The following is a 12,026-nucleotide window of genomic DNA, read 5'->3' as shown; positions in this document are numbered from 1 at the left end:
ACTGAGGGGTGATGATCATAGTGTAATGGGATGGGCCTGCAGACTCGTTTTTATTAAAAAAAAAAAAAGTGTTTCTTATAAACTGGTTGGAATTGCCAAAATCTATTCAAAAATATAAATAATCTTAAATGACGCTCATAGACAAGCAACTAATGATTAAAAATAAATTTATTAAAATAAGGACATGATTCTCATACACAGGAAATGATAAATACTGTAATGTGACTCCCATATAAAAGATAAACCTGAAAATAAAATATGAAAAAAAAAAAACTTCTCACAGGCAGATAAAATGGTTAAATACTGCTGATAAAAAAGAAGAGAAATACTGGAGGAGGAGTGAGGATGAGATTGTAATGGGACGCGCCCGCAGCCTGAGCAGTGAGGATGGTAGTGTAATGGGACGCGCCCGCAGGCTTGTTTTGGTCCGCTGCTGCAGCAGCATGGGCTCCTTTTCACCTGCTGAGCTGCAGATGGACGGAGCGCAGAGACTGACTGATTACCTGAGTCAGAACAGGTGAATATTATCCCTCAGAGTCCTCATTTATATCTGTTCACCTGCGCCGAACCAGGACTGAAATATGAAGATCAATTTGGTTTCCTGATTCTAATTTTCCGGTCCACCTTAAATGCTGCATTAGTTAGAGCGTTGCGCTGGTGCAGGGCAGCGTTCACTGCTGCGATATTTAAGGTGGAACAGAATAATTCCGATAAGAAACTAATATTAGCTTAAAATAAACACCAGTATGTTTATTTAACAGTAGTTTATTCCTTCACTGAGCTCACAGCAATGCTTATTTCACATTTAAACAGGAAATAAACAGAGATATAGTATAAATATGATTAATATGTTGTTTAAAATTAAGTAGTTTATATTGTGTATTGGTTAAAGGTAACAGTAACAGACAGCTGGTATTTTATAGCTCTTCATGTCCTCAGTTTTAGTGTGCTAAACTGCAGCATGTGTGACCTTTGCTTCCTCGCTGCCACATTTAGCTGCTGTGTGTTTGTGTGAACTGATAGTGAACTGATAGTGAACTCAGCCTCAGCTGACCTTTCACCCACTTCCACTACAGCACAGCCGGACAGGTACACTCTCACACAGGTAAGACCTGCTATAAATACAGCATTAATATACATACTGCAAAAAATATACTGATAGATTTAGAGTTAAATTAGTAAAATATAAAAGTACAACAGATATTGACACTAATAAAACTCAATGTAATGTAAAAATTGTTTAAAAACATAAGGAAATTACTCTCACAGGCAGTTAAAATATGAAAAATACTAGAAAAAGGACACCAAGACAAGTAAAACTGATTTAAAATAAGAAAATGTTCATCATATACTGGCAAGATAATGATAATAATAATAATAATAATAATAATAATTTGTATCTCTATTTATGTCACTCCAATTGTTGTACAAGCAAACAGGTGAGAACGACAGCTTTAAAATTGAGAAGAGAAATAAAACAAGTAAATTAAAATTATTTAGATTATTCATTACACTTCAGTTATTGACAATCACGATAACACACAATGAAAAATTAAATTAACAAATAATTAAATAACCAAAATTAAAAAGGTAAATAGAAATTACTTTTAAACTTACTCACATGTATCATAAGATAAGCTATTGTAAGATTTTGGAGGAAAAAATGGAGGAAAAAAATAATAAATGCATAAATAATACCATATGTTGTGTGTGTGTGTGTGTGTGTGTGTGTGCACTAGGGGTGGGCAATATTATATTGTATACAATATATCGTGACACAGAAATATCATGATATTAAAAATCCATATTGTGATAATAGGGCTGTTTTGTCTTAAAAGTAGTCTATTATTTACTATGAAGCTGTGAATTGTATAATTGTTTTAGATTGCAGTTTATATGCATGCACTAAATATTCTGCAATATTTTTTGCTGCATTATATTATTTTATGCTATATTATTTATTTTGCCACATTATGATTATACTATTATACTGTTATACTATTATACTTTATTCCTGAAATGAATGAATTATTTTAGTTTTCCTATTTCGCCAAGTATATCGTTATCGCAAAAATACCCTGAGATATTGTGATATTATTTTAGAGCCATATCGCCCATCCCTAGTGTGCATTGTGTTGGCATATATTGGCGCTTATATTGGTAAGATAAGTATCATGAATTATACAGGGGTTACGATTCAATACATCACATTAAATTGCGATGCTATAAACAACACAATATATTGCAATTGTTTAAAATTGTTTAAAACTGTTATAATATTGAAACACATATTTTTAAATCTGAATAAACAAGGAGTTTACTTTTTCATCCAGTCAGAACACTGACTGGGATCTAATGAAAGAGTACAACACTGCCACCTAGTGGTCATGGTTTGATCACAACACAAAATGAACCACTTCTGACACCAATTTTTATATCTAAGCTACTAGGTAAATATGGATACTGCATTTTATCGCGATACTTTGATACATCAGTATTTTCTTACACCCCAGTGGTCTGAAGGATTAACACACTAAAACTGAGGACATGAAGAGCTCTAAAACACCAGCTGTCTGTTTCTGTTACTGTTAACCAATCCACAATATAAACAACTTCATAATAAACATCATATCCATCATATTTATACTATATCTCTGTTTGTTTCCTGTTTAACATGTGAAATAAGCATTGCTGTAAGATCAGTAAAGGAATAAACTACTGTTAAATAAACATGCTGGTGTTTATTTTAAGCTAATATTAGTTTCTTATCAGAATTATTCCGTTCCACCTTAAATATCGCAGCAGTGCACACTGTCCTGCACCAGCGCCACGCTGTAACTAATGCAGCATTTAAGGTGGACCGGAAAATTTGAATCAGGAAACCAAATTGAGGTTTATATTTCAGTCATGACTCGGCACTGGTGAACATATATAAATAAAAATGAACCACTTCTGACACCAATTTTTATATCTAAGCTAATAGATAAATATCGATACTGAAGGTGATACTGAAGATACTACTAGGTCTGAAGGTCTGGTAGCGTTCCTGCTGAGGGTCTGGTCTGCAGGACAGAGGGGGGAGGGCTGTAAATAAACACTGTGAGGTCAGGCTCTCGGGGCAGGGGGGTAGAATACGATCGGGCTGAGGGGACAGACCATGCCGGTTCAGCCTTCAGACATGTGGATCTGTTTCTTCTGAGGAGCGTTTTTAGACCTTTGTATCCAGTTGTTATAGATTCTATTGGGAACTTCTGATCAGTATGGATCTCTGTAGGTAAGCAGATCTGTTTAACTCAGCCTAACACTGTATAAAAGCCTGTAGAACTGAACTGCTTATTGTTTTTAACTCAAATTTGTGTCCAAATCTGGAGATCACTCACTTTATCTCAGGGTTTTCAGACTAAAATTAATTTTCACTGTTGCTTTAGTAAGAACTCTTTTGATTTTAATTGGGTTGGGTTGGGTAGTCGAGTTTAACGCCACATCAGCTCGTCGGCTATCTCGCGGCAGGAAAGGTACTGTCTAATCACAAGGTTCTATGATCTAAGCCATCGCAAGGCAGACAGACACAGACAAACACAGACACATTCACTCACACACTCACACCTAAGGGGCAATTTCAATCAAGTTCCAATTAGCCTGAACGTGCCGTCTTTGGACTGTGGGAGGAAACCGGAGAACCCGGAGGAAACCCACGCAGACACGGGGAGAACGTACAAACTCCACACAGAAAGACCAGGGTCGCCCCAGCCGGGAATCGAACCCAGGCCGTCTTGCTGTGAGGCGGAAGTGCTACCCACCGCGCCACCGCGCCGCCGATTTTAATTGGGTAATTAGTGACGTGTAAGGCATGTTTTGGGTATATTTAGCATTAAGACCTTTGAGTTGTATTCCAAATGTAAAGTTTTTACCAGCTCCACCCCCCCTTTTAATCACTTATGGTATTTGTGAGTAGTGCTGGACGATGTGATCTTGAATCAATACCTCGATAAGTAGAACATTTTGCCTTGATTATTATGAATGTACAGTTATTTTAAAGATCAATGTGTGCAGCTTTTTTATTTTGTACAAGCTGCTCGAGTTGCTCAGTGTTTGTCCATGTTATAGATGTTGCAAATGTCTGTTTTAAGACATTTACAGACTTTACAACTGTTTGCCAGCCATTTGTGAGAGTTTCTGCACTCAAAACAGTCTAATGTATGTTTTTTTATTTTTTTATTTTACGTCTTTAACACTTTAACATCTTTATTTAAAAAGCAGTAGGATATTTTTCTTTTGGGTTTTTTTATGTATTTCTTTTTAAAGACCCTAGTTTTTGAATTATACACACTTTGTTGCTCAATAATTTAAAGTGTTTGTTTTATAAAGTTCTATAATTCCATTCATCAAAATGTCTAACAGTATAAAGTGCAGAAAATAATTCTTATCTTCCAAAATTTAATCACAAACCTATCGTATACCCTACATAAGGCACGTCACAATTTAGACTATTTTTACATATTAAAATAGCGTTGTTAGGAATATATCTACACTGATTTTTTTAGTGTCGTGGTCTGGAAGTGAGGTGTGTTCAGGTAAATATCTGGTTTCTATCTTGCGGGTGAGAAGTACAGGTGCTCCACTGACTGATTAAAACCCTGACAACAGTCTATGTACAGTAACTCAGTAAAGCTGCTTTGTGACTACATTTTTCATAAAAAGCGCTATATAAATAAAATTTAATTTAACTAAAATGGAAGTTCTCAGTATTGGAGAGAATTTGTCATTAAGTTTAATTAAATTTAATATCTTTGATTGTGTTTTCTTCTCTTGCAGACTACAGAAGCTTCCAGAGTCTTTCTGATGGCCCTGCTGATGGCCTGAACACTGTATCCTGGTCTCCTCTAGGCTCTGAACTCTGCTGTTTTAAGGTGGACGCTTGTTTAGATGCCTCCTCTGAGGGTCTGATGTAAGAGAGCAGGAGTTTACAGCAGCAGAGCTGAACACTCAGAGGTATGAAGAGGAGGAACATGAGCTCAGTTACATCACAACCTTTACTCAGTCTGAACACTGAGGTGATCTCTTCAAGGCATCTCAACTTATGACCTCAGTCACATGATTTCCATTTTCATGCTGAATTTAAAGGATAAGACAGCGCTATCTGCTGTCTCTACCAGGATAAAGCAGATCCTTATTGTAGAGAAACTTACTTACATTGGTGGGGAAATGGAACCAGTGTTTTATATACATTTTAGCTATTAATGAAAAAAATTGTTTAGGGTTTAGCCTTTAGCAATACTTAATTTTACAACACCAGTAAAATCAAACTTCAGTGGTGCTGTGGTAATAAATAAAAGTGTCTATTATTAATCAGCTGGTGTGAGGATGTTCTGTAATGAGCTTTCAGAGCTTTTAGAGACGTCTGCTTCCATTTAGCCTTATTGTAGCCTTATTTACAATACACTAAAATTCATATTTTAGGACAGTTAATGTATTAACCTGTGTTAACCTGATTTTGTACATTTACACTAATATACCTCCATCTCTTATTTACTCACAGGCTGAGAGAGTGCTGTGTTCATAAACAGCCTCAGAAAACATGAATAAACCTCCACTGCCCAATCACAGTCCAGCTGATCATCAGTCCAGCCAATCAGAAGCCATGGAACCGTCAGCAGCTCCTACAGCAACCTCCAGGCCCAGATTCAGAACCACAGAAGAAGCCAGAGAGAGGTTGAAGTTCATCCTGGGGGCGTCAGAAGATAACTCGTCTGATGAAGAGCCTCCCAAACCCCCAAAACCAGCCGTCCCAGAATCCTCTGCTTCTGCTTCACAGGAGACGCCGGCGCCACCCCAGCCGTCCCTCAGCATGAGGTAGGATTCTGCTTTAGCACTCGCTAACGTTCACCAACATCTATGTTTAGAAGATGGAAACTGATCATGAAGTGTAAACTCACAGGATGGCATGGGAACGCCCATATTTGTATAAGTTGTGTGGTGCTATCTTGCGAGTGTGGCTGTACACTGGTCAGCGTGCTCATGGCAAGGCCAGAAAGTGGTATAGGACATTTAAAGGAGAAATCAGGTGTGAAATGGACTTGGGTTGTAGCAAAACATGATAAAAAGTACAATTTTTTGTTGAATAACCCACCTCCGCTCTCCCCCAGCATTCCCAATTACAGCGCATTTAGCTGATGCTCCCACCTAAAATGCTAACAATACTAGAGATAGGGGCTATTTATACACCATCATCAAGCTCAGAGCAGCTCCACATTTTATTGGTAGAACTTGTTAATGGTGTAAAAATAACTATTTCTTTGCATACCCAACACAATACATTTTCTTTTGTAGTATGCGAAAATACCTTTAAATATCATGACATTATTTTTGGCCCATATTGCCCACTTTAACCCAGGCTATGGGCCTTATTTTACCGTTATATAGAGAAACAGTGCACTGTGCAGCTTGATTTAGGGTGTATCAATATGTCTTTGCTATCATAACGATGGGAAAAGTACACCTTACAAGGTTTGACGTTTAGCAAAAGTCATGTACTAATTCTCTTAATAAATCATGGGTGTGGTTAATTTTGGGCGTAACGTGAAATAAACCAATTCGAGTGTCTTAAGTGTCAGGTGAGCTCTGACTTTGGCGGATTGCTATTTTAACGGTGCAGCTACCTGGACGTGTTCAACAAACTCTTCTCAGCAGAGGAAACTGAGCTGCTGGTTGACGCTGTGAAGGAGCTCCAGCAGCTCATTTACGGGAACAGCAATGTTATTTTATTTACTATTCTGTTTATTGTTGATGTAAAAGTTGTTGGGTTTGTGCACTGCTATGAGGATGCATGCTTAGGAGTGCCTGTGCTGCCAAGATAGCAATGAACGTCTTATTGTTGACTGAACACGCATCATTTCCACACCACTACATCATTCATCAGCGTAGATATATTTTTAGAACCACCATTGCTATTTAAACAAGGCAGGTGGAATGTGGGGGGTGTAAGATAGCAATGAGCATTGTGACGAGCCGTATGTAGGGTGTAAAATAGAGTTCTATGTATTAAAGGAGGTTTTGGTGAGTGTGTGGCTGTGCCAGAGGATGGTGCTGTTGTGCTAAATATAAGTATAAGTCCTGAAACGCTGCCCTGAAGGTTGTAATGGTCACTCTCAGCCTGACTCCCGGTCACATGACCTGTGCACGTGCTCAGACGTGCGTTATTAGTGCATGCCGTGCGTCTCTGCACTATTAATGGAAGCTCTCCTGTCTGACATTGAGTGTGAGCAGCAGCGATGAGGCAGGGTTTGGCAGAAACACCGTGTCCCCTGCTTCCCCCCGGCTGTTTGTCCTCCTGAATACCGTAGATAGAGACGCTGAGGGAAGGTAAATGTGTTTTTCTGACCCGTGGAAAGAATCTGGGCCAGCGTTCTGAACGCAGTGTAAACACGGGCTGAGTCCTGGTCCTGAATCAGTTCCCCTGCACTCGCAGTCACACTGAGGGTCATCAGGGCCTGAACCCTGAGTCACCTGCTGCTGCTGCTGCTGCTGCTGCAGGTCCTGAGAGCTGCAGGACTCAGAGCTTCTCCTGAGCTTCACGCTGCAGCAGCATGGAGGTGAATCTGATTGAGCCGAGAGGTGAGAACGAGGCAGGAGCAGGGGATTAATACAGGATATTGAGTGGAGATACGTGGTATTGATTCACACTAGGGGTGGGAGATATGTATAGTATAGTTTTGGCTTGTGATACGTTATCAATACTAATGCATTAAATATCAATATTTGATTTGATCTGTTTTTAATGTATTTTTTTAATGTCTGTACTTTAAAAAAAGTTAAATTAGTAACAGTTTGTTTATTCATTTAATATTGTTAAGTTACTGGTGTTTACAAAATGAACTAGGGCTGTACAATATATTTAATATATAACATATATATATATATATATATATATATATATATATATTTCAGCATGGCCATCGCAATGTACACAGTAGTCAAGTGCAGTAGTCACATTGCAAGACTTTCAATGTTTTGTGCAATGTGTAATATTATATATTTGTGGTAATTCCTGTATTTTATTTTGATATCACAATATATATATGGGGCAGAACAATAAAATATTGTCATGTATTTTTTTTTCCAGTATCGTGCAGCCCTAAAAAGATGAACTCTTATATAATAGACGAACCGTTAACATGTTTTTAATGGTATAATATTATATTATTGAAATTAAGAACATCTTTTTCAATGTTTTGTTATATGTCCAAGAATATCACTCCTAAAAATATCATGATACTTTGTTTTTTGCCCATATTGCCCACCTTTAACCCAGACTATGGGCCCTATTTTAAGCTTATGTTACACAGTTTCAAAAGAGATACTGAGAAGTATCGTTAAAAAAAAAACTAACACTTATAATAAACAAAACGTTAACACATTTTTTTTTTTGTTGTAGTAATAGTATATTCTTAAAATTAAGAACATCTTTTTTAGTATTTTGTCAGTTTGTCATATCATCAAGAATATCACTCTTACAAAGTACCTTAAAATATCATAATATTTATTTTGGCCCATATTGCCCAGCTTTAACCCAGACTATGGGCCCTATTTTAAGCTTATGTTACACAGTAAAACAGATGCTGAGAAGTATAGTAGTGAATTGTCTTTGCAGTATATAGAGTATTGCAGAATCACAGTAGAGCTTGGGAGGTTAGTGGAATTAATTTGATTAATGAAGGTTGACTATTACTACTATTTGTTTAAAATAACTACTAACTGTAGAAATTAAATGTAATTTAACAATAGCCTCTAATGCATCGAAGAACTAAAAATCGAAATCGAGAATCGCCCATATATTTGAATATTAATCAAAAAAACTAATTTTTTACAATATCGCCCAGCCCTTAATTACAGTATTGAGATTTTCTCTTTATCGTCAATGTTAGTGTATTGTTATTGTATAGTTAGTGTATCATTAGTGTAATGTTGGCGTATCGTTAGTGTATAATTAGTAGCATTGGGTTTATAATGCACCACTATAGAGTTAATGAGTTGTATGTAATAAAGAGATTAAATGTGTTGTTTTTATTTAGCTCGGGTCAGTTCTGTCTGTGCTGAGCTTGGTTAGCATTCAGCTCCACAGCTCTGCATGTCTCTCAGGTCAGTGTGAAAAGAGGAATTCAGGACTTTCTCCTGCAGCGCTGTGGAGAATGTGTGAGGAGAATAAGCTAACCCAGTGTTTTTATTCTCCACTGAGGGGTTTATGGGTAAAAACACAATTTTACTGATTAATATCATTATTACAAAACATTCTATTGTCCATATTGTCCCTTATATTTTAGCAATAAAGAGCTTTATTGTGTATGATTTGATTCCATTGTTTAGATGTTAGTGCTGTCAATGTAAAAATTATACATTTTCCCAGTATCAACTCAAGCTTTTTACTTTTTAAGTAAAAGATTAAAGATTATAAGTACTGGGTTCAAAACTACTTAAATGGTAACTAAATCCTCTAATTTTAGCTGACTCCACCCTCAGCTCAAATTTGAAAACGGCTAAAAAAGGGCACTGGGTGATGTATGGGTTTAGGGACTGACAACGTTTTTCCAAAATTCCAAAAAAAAAAAAAGTTTACCTCTTTAATGCAATTAAATAAGACAGATGGTCACAAGCCATCAAACAAAGCTGAAGTGCAAAGATGGACACCCAAAAGCAGAGTGTAAGACTGGTGGTGGAGAGCATGACAAGACACATGAAAGCTGTGATTATTCCACCAAATCTTGTTTTCTGAACTCTTCCTGAGTTAAAACATTATTATTGTCGTTTCTAAATAACTATAAACACATTTCTGCAAATAAATGCTCTTAATGACCATATTTTTATTTGGAATTTGGAAGAAATTAAAACTGTTCATTTTACTCAAACATACATTGCAAAATAAAAATAGATCATTTTGATCATCAAATTTCTTTTTTTTATAGCTGTATTTTTTCTATTAACAGAGCATTTAATTTAAAGCGTATTGCTTAAAAATGGGTTTATGGAAATACAGAGAAAGTATATTTAATGTATATTTTCATATTCACATTTATTAAATATACTTTTTTTAAATGCACTTTTAGTATTCTTTATCTAATTTGTACATACTCTTAGTGCTTTTAAGTATACTTCCTTTTTTACAAGGGCAGCATTAAGAGCATGTGTTACAGAAAGGCAAAATAAAAGTCTTCTGTTTATGACTTGTACAGCATTGAAGGTAGTTTCAGGGTTTGTGTGTGTGTGTGTGTGTGGTGTTGAATTTCCTGCAGGGCTATTACTGTGACACACACACACACACACACACACACACTCTCAGTAGTGACACAGTGTGTGTGTGTTTTAAAAGAGCCACGTGTTTGAGCTTCACACAGTTGTTTTGGTCCATGTGGGGGAGGGGAGAGAGAGAGAGAGAGAGAGAGGGAGAGGGAGGGAAAATAAAGAGGGGAGGAACAGAGGGAGGAAGAGAAAGCAGGAAAGAAGTTGGAGGTCTATTCTTTAGTGGTTCTGGTCCGGAGGTCCGAGTCTGTGTCATGGACGGAGACGGGTGGCCCGCTCTCGGCTGGTTTCAGGACTTCAGAAGGTCAGTAGAACATTATCTGAACTTTATCTGAGCTTTATCTGGATTTTATCTCAGGCCAGGCTGGTGCAGATCCAGCGTTCAGGCCGAGGGAACTCAGTGTCTCTGTGTTCTAATGGCTGTAAAACATCTGCAAAGCTAAGTTGAACTTTTCCACATGTGCAGAACCTCAGATTCCTGCAGAGAACCGAACTCTCAGCTCAGTCTGAGGAGCAGAACATCTGCATAATGTTCCCCAACCCCGTCTGTTCCCACCGCACATCCAGGGAACTCCTGAAGTGTGGAGGAACTCCTGAAGTGTGGAGGAACTCCTGAAGTGTGGAGGAACTCCTGAAGTGTGGAGGAACTCCTGGAGTGTGGATGAACTCCTGAAATGTGGAGGAACTTCAGACTGCCTTCAGTTTAGACTTTCTAGTCTAGACTTTCTACTTACTAGTGGTGTCAATCGATTAAAAATTGATTAAAAACTTTTTTTATCAGATTAATTGCAACAATGTTCTTGGATTAATTACAATTGCAAAGATTTTTCTCCGCAGTTTAGCTAGGTCAATTAGCTAACTCTCGGAGGAAAATGCAGCGACTCGGTTCTGATACATCAGCTCACAGACGCAGCCTTGTGCTGATCCACATCACCCTAGGAGTGATGAGGGGAAAGAGAGAGCGCCATCTACTGTACCCACCCAGAGAGAGCAAGGACAAATGTTGCTTTCTCAGGGCTCCGGCAGCTGATGACCGCAAGCTGCATGATAAGGATTCGAACCAACAATTTCTCAATCATAGTGGCAGCATTTTAGAAATAATCAATATTAGAGTTTGCGAAATTAAATTACATTCATATTAGCGCTGTCAGTCTCTTATAGAATAAATCATAACAATATTCTTTTGATTAATTGTGATTAAAATCCTGATTAAAACGATTAAAAATGTAAATGCTGGTACTTTTCCCTGCATTTTAAGAGGGAGACAGTAATAATTGTGTAATGTATCTTTAGTTTCTGATTTCCTTCATTATTTTCCTACATTGTAAATAAATACAAATACATTCTGAAGTCATCCAAACCAAAATACTTGCCCTGAGATGCTGTTTTTAACTAGCGGTTTCTGAGGCTGGTAACTCAGCTGATGAACTTATTCTGTACAACAGAGGAAATTCTTACTCTTCCGTTCCTGGGGCGGTCCTGATGAGTGCTAGTTTCATCCTTCTAATGCTTTTGATGGTCTTTTTTTGTTACTGCAACTGACAGACCTACTTAAAGTATTTTTGTATTTATTTAATTGAGTAGTTTTTGCTTCTCATAATCTGGATTCGAACATTACTCAAATATTCACTATTCACTGTATACCTGTAACTCTACCTCTTCACTACTTTACTTTAACTGATGCTCTTAAACACTTTATTAAGAGACAAGAAATTCAAGTAATTAACTCTTGA

General features: G+C 37.2%; 1 protein-coding gene across 8 annotated transcripts in view; it reads left to right on the top strand.

Moving 5' to 3' along the window:
- Positions 1-400: 400 nt before the first annotated feature.
- The window catches only part of acacb (acetyl-CoA carboxylase beta), a 54,955-nt gene continuing 43,329 nt past the window's right edge, over positions 401-12,026 (top strand). For 4 of the 8 annotated variants that reach the window (XM_049470247.1, XM_049470246.1, XM_049470245.1 and 1 more), the window contains exons 1-3: positions 401-517; positions 4,816-4,992; positions 5,540-5,853. In XM_049470247.1, the coding sequence (XP_049326204.1) occupies positions 5,579-5,853 (275 nt within the window). In that variant the 5' untranslated portion in view covers positions 401-517; positions 4,816-4,992; positions 5,540-5,578. Of the gene's footprint in view, positions 518-992; positions 1,106-3,018; positions 3,275-4,815; positions 4,993-5,539; positions 5,854-10,486; positions 10,598-12,026 lie in introns of those variants that run through there. The other 4 variants (XM_049470243.1, XM_049470242.1, XM_049470244.1 and 1 more) reach the window with 4 other exon arrangements.

The sequence above is a fragment of the Astyanax mexicanus genome, chromosome 22 (genome assembly GCF_023375975.1).
Source record: "Astyanax mexicanus isolate ESR-SI-001 chromosome 22, AstMex3_surface, whole genome shotgun sequence".
Taxonomy (NCBI): domain Eukaryota; kingdom Metazoa; phylum Chordata; class Actinopteri; order Characiformes; family Acestrorhamphidae; genus Astyanax; species Astyanax mexicanus.
The sequence above is the reverse complement of the archived record's forward strand: the minus strand, read 5'-3'. Positions and strand labels throughout refer to the sequence as shown.